Genomic DNA, 20,500 nt, shown 5'->3' with positions numbered 1-20,500 from the left:
AAAAAATCCGTCTCATTTTAAGTCTAGCTTTGTGACTCATTCTTCAATTCCTAGCTACTACTGCTTCTTGAGTCATTCTGCATGGGATTTGACTCTGTAATTCTCTCCAAACTATAGAAATAGCATGCTGGTGGTAGATGTTTTTGTCTATGTCTTTCACATTTGGGAATAAGTGATAAATTGACTTCTGCAGTAACATTATAAATTCTGGTTTTGACAGTCCTTGGAAGCTGAAGTAATCCAAGATCCCACTTAGACAAGGTCCTTGGTATGACATCTTCTGTCAAGTCCTCCAAACTGAGACTACTGCTTTGGTTCAGAGAATTTGCTATGCTGCTCCCCAGACAAGCTTTGAAATAGAACAGCTGGACCAAGCCCTACAGAGATGTTTTTGTTAAGGACTGTATCACTGTGGGAGGAGTATCTATATATTGCATGCAGTAATAAACCCCAATATCTTCAGCCTCAACCCTGCTGATTTGCAGTGTGAAATCTGTGTCTGACCCACTGCCACTGAATCTTTCTGGGACCCCAGATGCTCGGTTGGAAGCCCAATAGATCAGCAGTTTTGGAGACTGGCCAGGCTTCTGCAAGTACCAAGATAGAGCACTATCTCCATCACTATCTATAAGGCTCTCACTAGACCTGCAGGAGAGGGAGACCGTCTCTCCCAGGGTGACAGGCAGGGAGAGTGGAGTCTGAGTCATTACAATATCGCCACTGGACACTGAAATTAAAATAAATGAAAAGTACAATGTTATATGTGGTATATAATTTTTTCTGTGGTTATATATTAATTCCCAATCCTTTTCATGGGTTTTTCTTCTATCTTAAAACCATTCAATATTTCAAAATATATACAAATATTAAAAAACATAAATGAGGTTCTAGATCTCATGTATTCTACCCTCTACACACGTGTCATAGTTGTCAACAAAGCTCAGGAACTGGTTCCATCTAGAATGTTCATCACTCTCATATAATTAACTTCACCTGCCCCATTCTAGAGGACAAGTTCTGTACATCTAACCCATGAACAGAATACAAACAAGGAGCAGTGGCCCTGAGGGCTCACCCTCAACCCTCTTTTCCATCCTCATCTCCCTCTGCCCTTACCAGTCATCCAGAGCGTTAGGAGACCCAGAACACAAGAACAGAGTCTCATTTTAGCTGGGAATCCAGGAGATTTGATCAGTGAAGTCACGGTCAAGATGAGCCTTTATGTCAAACTAGGGCTGGAAAGTTCTCCTTGGGGAGCATTATGCAAATCAGCAGGTGGGTGCAGCAGTGTGAGAAGAACAAAGCAGAGGGCAAGGGCATCTCTCTGGTGAAGAAAGTGACTTAAATTTCTTCTGTGTTTGGAGAAAAGACCCACAAATACCAGGCTGGCTCCAGCAGTGGGTAGAAGGACCCCTCTCCCCTGATGCCTGGATCTGCAGGGAGGATGTTTTATACTTGACCCTGTCAGCTTAAAACACTAGAGGCCCAATTCAATTGAAATGTGTGTTCAGGAGAGCTTTGCTGAAGGGTCAATTTCATTGGCCCTCTTCTGGTTATTCTAGAGAAAGATACTGTGCACAGATTTCATTTGCCATTGTTTCTCAACACTTTTATCCAATACCATTGTGGTTACAACTAGGTAAGGAAATCAAATACATACTTGAGTTAATCTGACATCACTGAAACAAAGTTAACTTATGATTAGCAAGTTATCAACAACTGTTAGAGATGTTCTTTATAAGCCAGACACTGGTAGCTCATGTCTGTGGTGACTGAGTTCTGAACACATGGTTCAAAGCAAATCCAGGCTGAAAGTTCCCTTTTGACTCTTATCTCCAATTAATCATTCAGAAATTGGAGGTGGTGTTGTGGCTGAAAGGGGTAGAGTGTTAGCCTTGGGCAAAAGAGCTCAAGATCAGCATCCAGGTCCTGAGTTCAATCCCTACAAGTGATAAAAAAAAGGTCCTTCATAGAGTGCCTAATAAATTAAGTTCTTATGATTACTTGTGTCAAAACAAAATAATCCAGAGCATAAAGTCCTCCTTACAGAGGGTGAACTAATAACATTTCTAAATGAAAGAGAAAAATGACAGAGAAAACCAAATTTTACATAGTCCATTTCACAATCAGTAAATATGGAATGGCACTTCCTCAGCATAACTCTTCACCAGACTAACAACAGCATTCTTAATATTTCTCTCTCTTCTATAAGACAGAATGAACAAGAACACCAGTTACATTCAGTTAGTTAGTCAGACTATTGCAATATCTATCTTTTAATCTTTCTACAGAGTCTGCTCCTGGAAAAAGTATTAACTCTGTATTAGTCCCTCCTTATCCTGCCTGCATTCCATGTGGGCAGCCACAGCCAGGACTCCACACCCCATAGCAGAACCCAGCAAGAGCTGTTTTCATGTGTCAGTATAACACTCAAGATTATGTCTTTCCTTAAGTTTCATCTTAAGCTACTAAGAAACTGAATGCTGGCTCAGAGTTGTACAGAGGAATTCATATTCCACTTACACCATCTAGAGCCTGAAGAACATACATTTCTGGTGCTATTGGCCACTGTTTGTGACATTTTCTTATGGGTTACACAAAAAGTTTTTTCTATTAAACTTATTTTGTAGCAAATTTTTATTGTGATTAAGTGATTAAATAAATTTCACAAATTTCACAGGATGTTGATACTTATAGTCACAAAGTAAGTGATACTTATAGTCACAAACACAAGAATGTGTGGGACAAATTATCTTTATCATGGTTCATAAAGTTTGTTAATTCTATGAGCTCTGACAATACAATTATCTCTTCTACATTCGGTGATATATACATTTCTTTCCTTTTGCTTAGTGTCAGCTGTTCCCTCTTTGCTGCTCATTCCCTCCCTCCCATTGCTTCCATTGAGTTGTTTAGTTCGCTTTGATCAATGTCCAGTGCAGCTGATAGATCCCACTGTTGTATGTTTTCCCCTGTTTCTCTGTTTCTCTGTCGTCCTCCTAGTTTCATTCTAATGTGCACATATATACCATATATGTGGTATATATTATTTTTAAATATGTTTTATATTGTAAAAACACCATACAGAGGAGTTACAATTACATGAGCAAGGTAATGAGTACATTTCTTATCAAGCATTGTTGCCTCCTCCTTTGTTTGCTCTTCCTATCCATTCCTTTCTCCTCCACTTTCCCCCATCCTACCCACCCACCTTATTCCCCCTCAGCACCAAAGTTGTAAAGTTCATTTTTCCACGAAACGTCTTGTACATCTCATTATTGCAGTGGGGCCACATGTATCCCTATTTAAACAATTTGTTTTTTCCCTTCTCCTCCCTAAATTATACCAACACCAAATACAGTGAAAACATGGGTTACACCATAGGGGAGTGACATACAAAGCAACAAAGAAATCATCTTGTAAGTATGTTATTTGTAAATTATTTCATTTATTCCTTTGTTGCTTGCTTATGCAAAGAGAATGAGCATACTTTTTGAGATACCAGGACTGAAAGAAAGTTCCAAACAGAAATTAAATGCCAATCACATGGAAGGGGAAATGACTAACACAGGTAATTTCCCATTAGGTTGTAACTTCAATCATGTATATGAGTTATAAATGATATAGATCAAAAGAAATGATATAAATCAAAATGATATACATCAAAAGAAACCCTTTTATTTCCCCCACCCCAAGGATGAGCAACCATAAGAAGACTCATATATGACTAAATTTTTGTGCATTTTTTACTTTGTGTGTGTTTGTGTGTGTGTGTGTGTGTGTGTGTGTGTGTGTGTGTGTGTGTGTGTGTGTGTCTTGGGACTTGAACTCAGGGTCTGGGCCATGGTCCTGAGCTTTTGTACTCAAGGTCAGCAATCTTCCACCTGAGCCACATCTCCATTTCTGTAATTTTTGGTTAACTGGAGGAAAGAGTCTCTTGCACTTTCCTTTCCTTGGCTGGCTTTGAATGGAATCAGCAGGTCTCAGCCTTCTGTTTAGGTAGCTTTTCAGGCATGAGCCACCCGCACTGGCCTCTTGTAGGTACATAAGCCTTGTAGAATACCAGGATTTGAATTTATGCTTCTCAAAACAGGACAAAGTATAGCTTTCCTTGCCAAACAACCAGGCATGGAAGGGTTTCATTCTCAGGATTGGAACATTGTGAAATTGGTGATCAGTCCTGCTGGCCATTTGCTCTCAAGTGCATACCAGGTGATGGTCTGCTCTTCCCAGGTGTGGTGCACTTGTAGAGGCTCCGTAGTGGTCATTGTTTTTGGCAAGTTGGATACAGAGAAGCACCAGAAAATGTAAAAAGATAATAAGTTAAAATGTTGCCATGAATTGGAGAAGAGTGACTGATAAATTATCTCTCAATTGACAAGGGATAGAAAAAAATTACCTCAGCCCCCCCCCCCAAATATGAAGCAAAACTATTCTCAACATTATACCAAATGAGGAAAACTGAAATTATGAAAGTATTTCCTCAAAAGTAAGAATACATAAGCATAACCAAGGAGATGAAACATCTCTACAAGGAACACTATTATAATAAGAATAAAAAATGAAATGCACAAATGCATACATACATACTGCTTTTTTATTTTACCTAGATAGCCTTCTCTTTCCTATGTGAATCCAAAGTAATGGCACAACCCTGACACCCCAGATTATATAGGTATATCATGTACAAGTCAGGAGAGGCATGATAAAGTCTGAGCTAAGGGCCATGTAGAGAAAAGAGTGTTAGGATAAAAAGGATCTTCTCAGTCGCTTACAGAAGAAAAAGTGTATGTACATCTACAAACAATACCAGTAATGCATCCAATTTAGTTGATGTTTTTTTGATTCTGATCCATAAACAAAGCAGGCTTACACCTTCAACTGATAGGCAACATTCTTGAATGGAGCCTGAGTCCTGCTTCCTTACCATGGCTGGAAAAGCAGGAAGAAGAGAAGCAAGCCTGCAACTACATGTCCAAACTACATGCCAATTCCTAAGGCTGATCCTGCTCAGGGAGAGCTGGTTTGGTGACTTAGTTTCCCTGCAATGCCATGATGAACACAGATATCTTGCGCTGGTAGACAAATTTATGGAATAGTTATAAAATCAAAGTTCTGGAAGCCGGGAAGTCTAGAGTGTCATTTGTTTTAGACTCTCTTCCTGGCTGTTTACTTTCTTGTAATGACCTCACAAGGACTTTGATGTCTGTGACAGAGACAGAGACAGAGCCATCCAGGGCCACATCTCCTCAAGACACTAGCACTACAGGACTTGCTACAGTCTCAGGGAACTAACATCACCTCACTCACTGTTACAGACTTCTCCAAGGACACATATCCTTGAAAGGTGGCCTTTGCTGATAAATAAGGCAGGAAAAAGAGGCAAAGCCAAGCTTCCAGTCTCTAAATTCCAAAAACAGAAGACATTCCCCCACAATTCAGCCTGCTGACAGCTCCTTCTGAGTGTCCCTGGTCTTAGTCAAATACCCAAGCCTGGAGACTCTTTGTTGATGATAAAACACTAAACTCTGTGATTTCCATAGAAAACTTAGCTAGATAGCTCTTTTAATATAAACTGTGGGATTTCGCTGCCATCTAGTGGTATTATTCTAACATTAAATGTTTTAAAACCAGGATTTTAAAAATTTTTTATTAATTAAATTTTAATTTGACTTTATTGTAAAAATGCTGTACAAAGGGGTTACATTTACATGAGTAAGGTAATGAGTACATTTCTTGTCAAGCATTGTTACTCCCTCCTTTGTTTTTCTCCTACTATCCCTTCCCTCCCTCAGACCTCCCCCCCAAAGTTCTAAAGTTCATTTCCAATATGGAGTCTTGTGGATATCATCGTTGCAATGGGTCATCCTGTGTCCTTGTTCAGCGTTTTGTTATTCCCTTTCCCCTGCCCAAATTAGACAAATGTATATACAAAATTCAGGGTAATAAAATCAGTACAGTGAAAACAGCGTATATACCATAGGGAGAAGAACATACAAAAGAAAAAAATCATATAGAACATTAAAAACAACAACAAAGTAAGACCTCTTGTGTCCATCTCTTAGGATTCAGGTTTCCCTCATTTGCAATAATTAGGATACATCTAGGATATTTTTATCAGAAAAGCAGAAAAGCTAAAAAAAACTATGTACATATGACCATCTAAGATGATGCTAAGCTAAATGGACCCCAGCATTCTTTTTTCAGGAAGAGATATAAATTACATTTTGAGATGTGTTTTTAACTTTTCTATGGATAAAATTCAGATAAGATGGGAGTTTTCTGCGCGTGGTGTGTGAATATCTCTCTGTCTATATCTGAGTGTGTGTGTGTGTGTGTGTGTGTGTGTATGTGTGTGTGTTGCCAGTGATAATTTGACCAATAAGAGCTAGTAAGTCCACACAGGTGAAGATAGAGAAACAAGAAGCAAATGCTGCACAGAGATTCCCAAATCTCTCCATGCCAAACCCTGGTATTTTACTAAATATTAATCACTGACTGCATGTGGAGGGCTGAAGTGGTGCAGAAAAATTAATCACTATTTGTTGCATGACATGGTACAGGTGGGGAGAACCAGTGGCTCACCTTGTGCTTGTGTGGCTTGAGTACTGATGGCTTGCAAGATAGCTAATGTTGGCTTTCTGGACTCTGTCTGCTGGGAAAGTATTCAAATTGGAAGGAAAGGACCCTGTTGCTCTCCCTGTGGATTTGTCACTGTTCTTAGTCACAGTTGTGAAGTGTGCTCAGCACAAGATGATTTATCTCAGGATATGGATTTGTTCACAAACTTTGAGAAGTCAAGGCAGAAGTTCTGGAACCCTTTCCAAGAGTGGAGTTGAAGATGGAGCCAGTAGGATGAACCCTGGCTACTGGGATTCTCTATTCAGTGATCTCTTGCAGAGAAGAGCTGTCCCTTTTCTCCTGCTCTGAGATTATAGCACCCAGTCATGAGTACTCAGAATCCTCCTCCTGGCCTGCAGCTTTCTTGTGGTGTTTACATCCACATCTCACACTCCTGAGGATAAATCCAGTCCATGAGTTCATGGATTCATGTTTAATGACTTTGCTTCACTAATACATACATTCCCACACTGAAACTCTGACTTTGAAGTGTATCTACCTCAACATATTATTACCACTACAAATAGTCATTTCTCTCAATTCAGTGCTGGGGACCCCAAATGCTTCTGGTGCCTAATTCATCTTCCATCATTGGTTAGAAAGTAAGCTAGGGCCTAAGTTATGAAGATGTGTTACTTAGCTTTTCCTTGTTGTGGCTAAGACCTCAGTAAAAGCAAAATAAAGGGCAGAGTACTTGATTGCAACTCTTAGATCATAAATTCCAGTTTACCATGTGAGCAGAGTTTAGTGAAGCTTACAACATGGCACCCAAGAAACAGAGGATATGTTCTACTTGGTGGCTACATCTTTTTTGATTAAAATTCAGTCCTTTGAAAGGGGCTGTGTATAATAGTGTGGGTCTTATCTCTTAGTCAATTCTCCCTAAAGAATCTCTCACAGCCAGGTCCAGAAGTATATTTTTTCATCTCCAAGCAATCCAACCTAGAGAACCATCATAAAAGATCATCAGAATTTTTTCTGTTTCCTTGAACCTTTCAAAGAAAACATGAGTATAGAAAGAAGATTATTGAGGGCTGGGAAGGTAGCTCAGTGGTAGAGTGCTTGCCTTGCATGCATGAGGCCCTGGGTTCGATTCCTCAGCACCACATAAGCAAAAAGAAAAAAGCCAGAAGTGGCACTGTGGCTCAAGTGGTAGAGTGCTAGCCTTGAGCTGAAGACCTGAGGGACAGCACCCAAGCCCAGAGTTCAGGCTCCATGACTGGACCAAAAAAAAAAAAAAAAAGAAAGAAGATTATTGAGCCATATATACTTGTTTCCTCAAAAGTCTACATGCTGTGTGTTCTTACATGTCTTTCTTTAAGACAGTCTCTGCAAATGATATACTATGTTTCATTGGAATTGTGATAATCTCTCTCTCTCTGTATTTTAGCTACATGTTTATGCAGCTACATTTGGACATTTATATGTCCATATGTACACATCTATATACACATACAGATGCATCCATTTGTACACATCTGTATACATATATAGATGTGTATCTATGCACAGAATTAATATATAAATTAAGGTACATGTTTTATAGTTGACCCATATAAACATATACCAATTATGTATAAGTATGCCTATTTGTTAACTGTGAATTAATCATATTTGTTATATATGTACTACCTATTAAAATATAATTTTTTTGGTTAACTACATGTAGAAAACTTAAGCTAGATCCTTATATATCACCCTGCACCAGAATCAACTCCAAATGGATCAAAGACCTTGAACTCAAAGCAGACACTCTGAAAACATTACACAATGGAATAGGAGAAACCCTAGGTCTCCTTGGCTCAGGCCGAAATTTTCTGAATAGAGACCCGGAAACACAACAAATCAAAGAAAGGTTGGACAAATGGGATTGCATAAGGTTGCAGAGCTTCTGCAGGGCAAATGACATAGCTAGCAAGATCAATAGAAAGCCCACGGATTGGGAGAAGATCTTTACTAGCCATACAACGGACAAGGGTCTCATATCTAAAATATACTTGGAACTCAAAAAATTAAACCCCCCAACAACAAATCCTCAAAGAAACAACTGCCCAATAAATAAGTGGGCGAAAGACTTAAAGAGAAACTTCTCTGAAGAAGAAAGAAGGATGGCCAATAGACACATGAAGAAATGTTCAACATCCCTAGCCATAAAAGAAATGCAAATCAAAACAACATTGAGATATCACCTCACTCCAGTTAGAATGGCAAAAATCAAGAACTCTAACAACAACAGATGCTGGAGAGGATGTGGACAGAAAGGAACCTTACTTCATTGTTGGTGGGAATGTAAACTTGTTCAACCACTTTGGAAAGCAGTATGGAGGTTCCTCAAAAGACTTCACATAGAGCTCCCCTATGACCCAGCAATCCCACTTTTGGGCATTTACCCTAATGTTTACAAACAAGACCACACTAAAGCTACCAGCACAACTATGTTTATTGCAGCATTATTTACCATAGCTAAGACATGGAACCAACCCAGATGCCCCTCAGTAGATGAATGGATCAAGAAAATGTGGTATATATACACAATGGAATTCTATGCCTCCATCAGAAAGAATGACATTGCCCCATTTGTTAGGAAATGGAAAAACTTGGAAAAAATTAGATTAAGTGAAGTAAGCCAGGCCCAAAGAAACGGAGGTCCCATGGTTTCCCTTATTTGTAATATCTAGTATATGTATGAGTCAAGCGGAAAAGGTCAGATAATGTGATGTCAGGAAAATGAACCCTTAGATGTGTATTTTAATGTTTTTTTCTTTCATGCATGTGTTTCTAACACATTTATAAGATTATCTCTTTGTTGCTTTGTATGTCCCTCCCCCACAGTATAACCCCTGCTTTCACTATATTTGATGTCAGTATAACTTGTGGAGGAGATGGGGAAAACCAGTTGTTTAAGGATACAGGTGGACCTGTTGCAACAATGAGAAGTACAAGTTGTCAGGTCCAAAATGAGCTTTACAACGTTGGTGGGGGGGGGTGGGGGTGGGGGGGGGAAGGAGAAGGATTGGGATTAGGGGGGGAGGGGGGAGGCTGGGAAGGGATGTGAAGGGTAAACAAAGGAGGAGGATGCAATGCTTGGTAAGAAATGTACGCATTATCCTGCCCATGTAACTGTAACTCCTCTGTACAGTATGTTCACAAATAAAATTAAATTTAAAAAAAATATATATATAATTTTTATTTCTCTACTTATACATTGCTATATATTATTGTGTAATACATCATATATTACTCTAATATGGATAAAGTGAATGCTAACTATTCCTTACATGTTTCCATAAGTGAATTACAATATATTATATATATTCTTATATTTTGCATTTTTTAATTTTTCCTTTTCCCCATTGTTTTTTAAATATCCATACCATTTTTAGGAATGAAATGAGGAGTTTTGACAGGTCAAGACAAGTTCAGAGCTGAGCCTTTATCTCAGACTTAGAAAGGAAGGTCCTCCTTAGGAAGCAGTATGCAAATAGCCAGGTTGGGGCAACAGTGTGAGAAGAGTCAAGGGGAGGTAAGGCTCGTTCTTCTAAGAAAAGTAGCAGCAGATGTGTTCTAAACTTGGTGACAACCAATAAAATCCATGATGCCTGCAGCATGGAATGAAGGACTCCATTTATAATATCTGGAACTGAGGGAAAAACAGGGTGCACTTCACCCCACTACCCTAAAACAGCATCAGAGGCCCAATGATATGCAGCTTTATGTCCAGGAGAGACTCTAGGAAAGGAATGGACATTGTACCTGGGTACTTCATTCCTCCTTCATCTAGTCTAGAGAAAGACACAGTGTCAAGCATTAGCAACACTGATTCTCAAAATAGTTGACCAATAAAAGCACAGAGTTGAGCTAGATGAAGAGGCATACCATAGTTACCAAGTTATCTCTTAGGGATGCTAGCACCTCTATTTGCCAGGATCTTCATATTAAGATGTAGGGTATAGAATTGACAAGGATAACAAAATTTCCTCTTATAAGTAGTAAGTACCCTAATGGTCTTTTAACATAATGGGAGAAATTATTGCACTTGAAAGTGTGAATTCAATGTAACAGTTTTTATCTTGTCATTCTTCTACAATGTATTTGTACAGCAAATTGATCAAAGGACTTCTTAAAGTTTCCTCTGGAGATTAATGGAAGGGTGAAAGGATCAAAATATAATGTACTTATAAATTGACATACTGAGGTGAGACCACTTTGTGTAACTACTTGAAATGGTATATATATATATATATATATATATATATATATATATATATGTATATGTAATGTTGATTATCTTATATTAACATAAAATCTCTGAATGTCTCCAGTCCCAATCTAATTTAACCAGTCTCTATTTATTTTTCTTAGAGATTTTAGTCTCTACTTCACCTGAAGGAAGGAAGAGCACATGCAGGATGTTTGTACTGCTGCCCCAATGGATGAACCTGGCCAACGGAAGAGGTGACTTGTAGGAAGTGATTATATTATTGGATTGGAGATTATACCACTGCTCACCAAAGGGTTAAAGATACTCTCATGCAGTGAGGCAGTTCTCATAATAGTCACCTGCTATCAAAGGAAGACAACCATAAGCTTGGCCAGCTCAAATTACAACTGGTTCTCTCTTTATTAACACAACATATTGTACCACATGTAAGAGAGTCTTCAGAGTAAAGACAGATGAAGATAAAGCATCAGGGATGTTCTGCATCTAAAATTATGAGTTAAACAAACTCTTTTTTATTCAGAGTTTATGTCAGCTACTTTGTTAAAGGACTGACACAAGTGTGTCATGTTTGTGTGCACACATGTGTGTGTGTGAGAGAGAGAGAAATTTGGTTTAAATAGAAGTGCTCTTAATAGGCTAATTGAGGAGTACAAAGCATCTCTCTACCAATGACACTTTTCTTCTTCTAAATACAACTTCCTAATCCATACAGAGATTAGTTGTTAACTTGCTGAAGGGAAGATTAACACTCAGTAGGTGTGAAGTGGTTTTATAATATTGTATTTATAACATGCTCTCAGGGATGCTTTTGATGATCCTGAATTCTGAACACATTCTGAGTAGGAAAGAAAATAATACTACATACATGTTTAGTTGTGTTTGCTTCCTTTTGTCAAGAAATATTTCTATTTGAGAATGGCCCCTTACATATTTCATCTCATTTTCCATGAACGGAGACTCTTGCTATGGTTACCAGTTGCTAATAGGAAGAGTCATGTGTGTACCTGGTCTTGGGCAATGCCCTCCTAGATATATTCTGAGAGTTGGGCTGTGACTTCACTGGGTCATCAGCTGTGGGCTCCCATCACCACAGTCTCTTCAGGAAATACATTTCCCACCACTGCTCTCCCTCTCTGCTTTCCTGTTTATATTCTGAATGAGATGAGACCTCTTCTAATCACATGTAAGATTGGAAGGTGGAAGGGACTCAATCCTATCGATCCACAATATGCAAGGAACTTGGACAGAGGTGAGAGTGTGGACAAGTGAGAACTCCATACACATCTCTTATCTTTATTCTATTTTTAATATCTATCAATAGCTGTATAAAATGATGTCCACTAAACCTACAAGATTATAAATACAATTCATCTTTACCTATCAACCTTTCATCATTCTGAACCATCCATCCCAATCCAGCTCCTCCCTTCCATATACATTTCCATGTGTAAGAGTGCATGTTAATTACTAAATGTGAACTTATGACTCTCAGAATGTCTGTATGATAAATGGAAGTCACTTCTGATTACTCTGAAAAATATACATATAATATGGGTCACTATGTAGCTGTACCTAGTACATGACTCCACAAGTGTCTTAAATGTATTTTATTCATTCTCGTATATTTATTTTCATTCTTTAGTTTGGATTTATGTGAACTAGGCCAGAAGCCAAGGGTGCTTTGAATATCTGCCCTCTGAATAACACTTCTAAGATCAAGCACCTGAAGAAAAATATGTTCAAACCTTTCAAAACATGATACAAAGTTTTAGTTAATTTTTTCTTGATATTTTCTGAAGTTATTTAAAAACATATTTTTCCACTTTTCTTTCAAAAGTTGAGACCATGGCAATGTAAAACAATAATATGATACTGTATCAAAATAAATTATTTTTCTGAAAACCAGATTAAAATGTTGCATGTTTTAACATGAGAGTTGATATCAGTATTTAAAAAAATACATTTGCTGAAAAAAAATTCCCTGACAGGGAATTAAAATGTTTAAGGTACTGAACTCACTTGTTTATTACATTATTTTTTTATTACATTATTATTACATCATATTGTACTTCAAATAAAACTATTCCACGGCAATCTAAAATTGATTTCTAATAAATTTTAACTATGATATTTCTTCAAACAATTGTTTTTAAAATGTTTTTCACAAGGTATTTTTCCTTGCCTTTAAAAACCCTGACATATCTAGAATGGCTTCATTATTGACTGACTGCAGAATTTTAGGACAGACTGGAACATACATGAGTAAAGAGCAGTATTCTTTGAAAGTCACAGAAGAGGCAGTGTCAGGTGTGTGCTGCTTGCGATCAGCAGGAGGACAGACAGTTAAGGTATGCAATTGACTCCAGAACCTATCTCCCAATGCTTTCCAGTGACCTTAAAAAGGGGGCTGTATGTGAGATGTTCTTTCAGCAGTTGGAAGCACCAGGATAAGCATCTGGGGCAGCCCAGGCTCTCACTTTTGCTTCCCTGGGAGGTTTTTGTTACGACTGGTGTCACAGGGGTAGGTAAATAATTACCCTGCTGACAGTAGTAAGTGGCAAAATCTTCAGGCTGCAGGCTGCTCATGCTGAGAGTGAACTCTGTGCCAGATCCATTCCATTGAACCTCCATGGGACCCCAGATTGCCAAGTAGGTGCAGAATAGATCAGGAGCTTTGGAGCTATCCTTGCTCTCTGCTGGTAAGAATGTAAATAATTGCTAATGACCTGACTGGCTTTGCAAGTGATGTGGACTCTCTCTCCTAGAGATGCAGGCAGGAATGGCAACTGGGTCAACTGGACATCACAATGGGCACATGACATTGGAAACATTAAAAAGACTAGTCATTTAATTAATTATATTATCCAAGTACTTCCAGGAAGACTTAAGCTGCTCTGTTAATATGAGATGAGTAATTCCCAGCATTGTTCTTTCTTACCTGGGAGCCAGAGCAGCAGGACCTCTGGGATCTGAGCAGGGGCCTTCATGTGCAAGCTCTTTGGTCACTGGAACCTTCTCCTGCATAGGGTGTGAGCAGCCTCTGAAGAAGTTCTCAGGGCAGTGGGCTGTGCTCAGGGCACATGAAAATCAACAGGGTTGGAAAGATTTAAAAGACATGGCTATATATGTAGCTTGGTGATCTTCATGAATTTCTGAGCTAGCAGTCTCCAAATCTCTCAGGTAAAATTCCTGTCTCCTATCCAAAGCCCCAAAACACCCCCTTCAAAGGTAAGATGTTCCCTAAACCAAGAACTCACATCTACTTCAGTCTCTCCTGCTTCATAAACCTTCATGTTCTTATGCTATCATCTCTTCCAGTTCAGAACATTTTTTAGTAACTGTTCTAGAACTTGTGGTCCCAGCAGATCCAGATTTGATGAAAGGAAACACAGTAAAGGGTGAGCAAGGCAATGAAGCCACAAGGAATGGAGAAGACATCCTTAGCATGGGAAGCAAGGAAAAACTACCACAGACAGTGAAGGCAGAGCACAGTGAGGAAGGCTCCCACATCAGGACCAGCATAGGGGACACTGTCCACCCTAGTGCAAGATGACACATCTGGGGAGCAACTAGCAGGACATTTACATGACAGCGAATCAACCTCTCATCATTGTGAGTTCAAGCAGCTGCTGCAGGTACACAAAATAACACTGCTCCTCATAGTCAGAAGCTCACACACAGGGAAAGTCCCTGCCAAAGTCAGAGTTCTCTTCATCATCCTTCACTAAATGAACTGCATGTGGATCTAGATTTGAGAGATTCACGAACTTCGACCCCAGTTATGATGTATCTGAGGCCTGAAATATGATACTTCTGAAGCCAAAGGAAGCTATGATGAAACTGTAAAACTCATACCTTTCTATTCACCTGCATTTAATTAGAGGAACTTTGAAGATGGACCTGTCTTTTGATAAACATCCACTCCTGGTGCACACAACGTCCTGACACCTTGGTTTGAGACCAAGACATTTTAGGAATGGCTATGTTTCAGGAGGAAAGAAGAGTGAATATGAGGGTGGAGATCAACCACTTCACAATTTTTGTAATAAGGGTGGGGGGATGTGGGGATAGATGGGAAGGGATGGGGAGGGGAAGCAAAGGAGGAGGCCACAGTGCTTGATAAGAAATGTACTCATTATCTTGCCCATGTTATTGTAACCCCTCTGTACAGTATTTTCACAATAAAAAAATAAATTTAAATTAAAAAAAATTATTTGTTTAATAATACTGTTATGCCCTGGGTTCAGGTAGAAATCATAAACATAAAGATCTCTTGTGTAGACGATACTAAAGCTACCAGCACATGTTTTTAATACAACTATATTTACCATACCTAAGATACAGAACCAACCCAGATGACCCTCACGAGATGAATGGATCAAGAAAAAGTGGTATATATACAAAATGGAATTTTATGCCTCCACCAGAAAGAATGTTATTGCCCCATTTGTTAGTAAATGGAAAGACTTAGAAAAATATATATTAAGTGAAGTAAGCCAGGCCCAAAGAAACATAATTCCCATGGGTTCCCTTATTTACAATAACTAGTATATATCTGAGACAAGCAGAAAAGGTCAGTGAAATGAACCACACGACAGGGACACAGGTGTTTTTTTTTCTTCCTTGCAATGGTTTCTAAACTATTTAACATGTACCACGTAATTTTCTTGTAGTTTATACTACCCTCCCCATGGTAAAACCCCTGTTTTGACTGTATTTGATGTTAGTATAATTTGGGGAGCTAAAGGGTAAAAACAAATTGTTCAAATTGGGATACAGGTTAATCCATGAGATGTACATAACGCCATGTCAAAAAATGAACTTTATAATTTAGGCGTGGGGTGAGGGAGGAGAGAGGGAAATGTAGTTGTGGAGATGGAAGGGCAGGGATGGTAGGGGAAAACAAAGGAGGTGGCAACAATGCTTGATAAGAAATGTACTCATTACTTTGCTCATATGATTGTAAACCCACTGTACAGTATTTTCAAAATAAAAAAGCTTATTTTAAAAAAGATCTGTTGTGAGCATAGAGTAAGAAGCTGATCTGCACACAGGAATCTCAGGGTCGCTGTGTCACTGATGTCTCACAGGCTAGCTGCCATGCAAACCAGGGCAAAGTGTTTTGTGTTTATTCTTTTCCTAAAATGCCTTCAAAGCTCTGTTTAAAAGTAGGATTCTTATTTAAGATGTAAGGTGTAACATTGATAGATACTGACATCCTGTGAAATACACATATAAGCTATTTGAGATGAAAAGACTGTTTCTACCACAGACACTGCCTATGTGTAATCCTAATCACTCAGGGAGACACAGGAAGGAATATGGAGAGTTTCAGGTCAATCAGGACACACATGGATAAGCCCTGTCTCACCTGACATCGCCTTGCTTCATGGAGTGGTGTTGGCAGGAGCAGAGAGGGCGCATTGCCAGAAATAGCATTTGTTCAATAGTATTGTCTGCCCCTGGCACTAAAACCAACTCTCTGTGTGGTTTGTGGTTCTTTTAGATATTCAAATGCTTCCCTAGTAAAGCTCATGATATAGTCAGTGGATAATTTTATAAATGTTTTCTTTCTGTTTGGGACTCAGTAAGTATAGAACTTCTCCCAGCACAGCTGTGGCTATGAGGCTATTTCATGTTTTACCACCAGGGGAAGTAGAGATATTTTCGATTTATCAGTGACAGAGGGATTAGGAGAACTTAAATGTAATAGAGAAACTGGTAAGTATGGTCCTTTCCTAAGATGATACCTGTGCTGAGGGAAATAGCAGGGGTCTGCTTTGGATGTCTGAGTGGTCTGTGCATATTCTGAGAGAAAATCCAATACATACTCAAGTCTCAGGGGAAGCCTTTGCTCATTGTGGGCCTTGTTTGCCAGTTAATGGTAGATTTTTGGAAGGGAAGATCATAATCTTCTAACCTCTAAGAGTCAGGTGAGAAAAGGCCTCCATAAGAGGAGGACCAGAGGAAACAGACATGGATCATAGCATTATGCAGTGTCACACTTCAATTTGTAGCTTTGTTAAATAAAAATATGCCTGTGCCAAGGAGACCTCTGTTTTCACTGTATTTGATGTTGGTATGATTTGGGGAGGGGAAGGAAAAAACTAATTGTTTAAATAGGTATATGGGTGGACCAATTGCAACAATGAGATGTACAAGACGTTATGTTGAAAAATAAAGTTTACAACAGTTGTGGGGGTGGGGAGAGGGGATGGTAGGGATAGTAAGGGGAAACAAAGTAGGAGGCAACAATACTTGTTAAGAAATGTACTCATTACCTTGCTCATGTAATTGTAACCCCTATGTATGGTATTTTCACAAATAAAAAATAATAATGGGACTTTCAGAATCATGTGTTGATTAAGCAAAAAGCTTTTAATATCTGAGACATATAATTAATTTTTTTGTATGTAACCAACATATTCTATTTATTTGGTGATATTCAGTAACATTCCTATTTCAAAAATCCATCTCACATTTAAGCCTAGCTTTGTGACTCATTCTTCAATTCCTAGCTACTACTGCTTCTTGAGTCATTCTGCATGGGATTTGACTCTGTAATTCTATCCAAACTATAGAAATGGCATGCTTCTGGTAGATGATTTTGTCTTTGTCTTTCACATTTGGTAATAAGTGATAAATTGACTTTTGCAGTAACATTATACATTCTGGTTCTGGGAGTCCCTGGAAGCTGAAGTAATCCACGATCCCACTTGGACAAGCTCTCTGGTATGACATCTTCTGTCAAGTCCTCCAAACTCAGATTACTGCTTCATTTCAGAGAATTTGCTATGCTGCTCTCCAGACAAGCTTTGAAATAGGACAGCTGGGCCAAGCCCTACAGAGATGTTTTTGTTAAGGACTGTATCACTGTGAGAGGAGTATCTATACCTTGCATGCAGTAATAAACCCCAATATCCTCAGCCTCCACCCTGCTGATTTGCAGTGTGAAATCTGTGCCTGACCCACTGCCACTGAATCTGTCTGGGACCCCAGATCCTCGGTTGGTAGCCCAATAGATCAATCGCTGTGGAGACTGGACAGGCTTCTGAAGGAACCAATACAGAAGGCTATCTCCATCGCTATATAAGAGGCTCTGACTTGACCTGCAGGAGAGGGAGACCGTCTCTCCCAGGGTGACAGCCAGGGAGAGTGGAGTCTGAGTCATTATAATATCGCCATTGGACCCTGAAATTAATATAAATGAAAAGTACAAGGTTATATGTGGTAAATAATTTTTTCTGTGGTTATATATTAATTCCCAATCCTTTCCATGGTTTCCCTCCTATCCTAAAACTATTCAATATTTCAAAATATATACAAATATCAAAATAATAAATGAGGTTCTAGATCTCATGTATACTACCCACTGCACAGTTGTCACCAAAGCTCAGGAACTTGTTCCATCTAGAACGTTCATCACTCTCATATAATTAACTTCACTTGCCTCATTCTAGAAGACAAGTTCTGTGCATCTAACCCATGAACAGAATACAAACAAGAAGCAGTGGCCCTGAGGGCTCACCCTCAACCCCCTTTTCCATCCTCATCTCCCTCTGCCCTTACCAGTCATCCAGAGCATTAGGAGACCCAGAACCCAAGAACAGAGCCTCATTTTAGCTGAGAATCCAGGAGATTTGATCAGTGAAGTCAAGGTCAAGATGAGCTTTTATGTCAAACTAGGGCTGGAAAGTTCTCCTTGGGGAGCACTATGCAAATCAGCAGGTGGGTGCAGCAGTGTGAGAAGAACAAAGCAGAGGGCAAGGGCATCTCTCTTGTGAAGAAAGTGACTTAAATTTCTTCTGTGTTTGGAGGAAAGACCCACAAATACCAGGCTGGCTCCAGCAGTGGGTAGAAGGACCCCTCTCCCCTGATGCCTGGCTCTGCAGGGAGGAGGTGGTGTACTTGACCCTGCAACTTGAAACACTAGAGGCCCAATTCAATTGAAATGTGTGTCCAGGGGAGTCTTGGTGAACGGTTAGTTTGATTGGCCCTCTTCTAGTTATTCTAGAGGAAGATACTGTGCACAGACTTCATTTGCCATTGTTTCTCAGGACTTCTATCCAATACTACAGTGGTCTGATCTAGGTAAGGAAATCAAATACCTACTTGAGTTAATCTGACATCACTGAAACAAAGTTAACTTTTGATGAGCAAGTTATCAACAACTGTTAGAGATGTTCTTCATAAGACAAACTCTGGTGGCTTATGTCTGTAATCCTAGCTACTCTTGAGGCTGAGTTCTGAGGACATGGTTCAAAGCCAGTCCAGGCTGAAATTTCCCCTTGTGACTCTTATCTCCAATTAATCATTCAGAAATTGGAAGTGGTGCTGTGGCTGAAAGTGGCAGAGTGTTTTCCTTGGGCAAAAGAGCTCAGGATCAGCGCCCAGGTCCTGAGTTCAATCCCTACAAGTGATAAAAAAAAAATAAGGTTCTTCATATAGGGCCTAATAAATTAAGTTCCTTATGATCACTTATATCATAACAAAATAACCCAGAGGAAAAAATTCTCCTTAATTAATAATATTTCTAAATGAAAGTGAAAATGGCAGAGAAAACTAAATTTTACAGAGTCATTTTCATAATAAATATGGGATTACACTCCTTCAGCATAACTCTTCAGACTAACAGCAGCATTCTTAATATTTCTCTCTCTCTTCTATAAGACAGTATGAACAAGAACACCAGTTACATTCAGTTAGGTAGTCAGACTACTATAACATCTATTTTTAATCTTTCTACAGATTCTGCTTCTGGAAAAGTTATTAACTCTGTATTAGACCCTCTTTGTCCTGCCTGCATTCCATGTGGGGAGCCACAGCCAGGACTCCACACCTCATAGCAGGACCTAGCAAGAGCTGTGTTCATGTCTCAGTATAACAAACACTCAAGATTAAGTCTTCTCTTAAGGTTCATCAGAATCTACTAAGTAACTGAATGCTGGTTCAGAGTTGTACAGAGGAATTCATATTCCACTTACCCCATCTAGAGCCTGAAGAACATGCATATTAGTTGCTATTGGCCACTGTTTGTGACATTTTCTTATGGGTTACACAAAAAGTTTCTTCTATTAAAATTTATTATAGGAATTTTTATTGTGATTAAGTAATTACATAAATTTCACAAATTTCACAGGATTGTTATAGTCACGAAGTAAGTGATACTTTCCTCACAAACCCATTCTAACCTTCGTGGGGGCAAATTATCTTTATTGTGGCTTATAAAGTGTGTTAATTCTATGGGCTTTGACAATACAGTTATTTCTTCCACATGGGGTGAAATGTACATTTCTTTCCTTTTGCTTAGTGTCAGCTGATCCCTCTTTCCTGCTCATTCCCTCCATTGCTTCCATTGAGTTGCTTAGTTTGTTATGATCAATGTCCCGTGCAGCTGATAGGTCCCACTGTTGTATGTTGTCCCCAGTTTGCCTCTGTCTCTCTGTCCTCCTCCTGGTTTCCCTCTGATGTGCACATATGTACCATATATGTGGTATATATTATTTTTAATAACTTTATTATTGGGAAAATACCATACATTTCTTATCAAGCATTGTTGCCTCCTCCTTTGTTTTCCCTTCCCATTCTTTCCCATCTCTCCCCTCCTTTCCCTGTCCTCCCTTCCCCCAAAAACCCAGCACCAAAGTTGTAAACTTC

At 39.1% G+C, this 20,500-nt stretch overlaps 2 gene segments (V, D, J or C); both read right to left on the bottom strand.

Annotated features, from left to right (window-relative positions):
* Positions 1-377: 377 nt before the first annotated feature.
* Positions 378-707, bottom strand: LOC122116839. The segment is given in 1 exon segment: positions 378-707. A coding segment is annotated over 1 exon segment (330 nt).
* A 389-nt stretch (positions 708-1,096) lies between these two features.
* LOC122116838 lies at positions 1,097-18,501 on the bottom strand. The segment is given in 4 exon segments: positions 1,097-1,111; positions 14,608-14,610; positions 17,718-18,034; positions 18,413-18,501. Coding segments are annotated over 4 exon segments (384 nt in total).
* Between the last annotated feature and the right edge of the window lie 1,999 nt (positions 18,502-20,500).

This window comes from Dipodomys spectabilis, unplaced genomic scaffold (assembly GCF_019054845.1).
Source record: "Dipodomys spectabilis isolate Male_0828 unplaced genomic scaffold, ASM1905484v1 ptg000137l, whole genome shotgun sequence".
Lineage (NCBI taxonomy): Eukaryota > Metazoa > Chordata > Mammalia > Rodentia > Heteromyidae > Dipodomys > Dipodomys spectabilis.
This window is presented reverse-complemented; position numbering and strand designations above follow the sequence as displayed.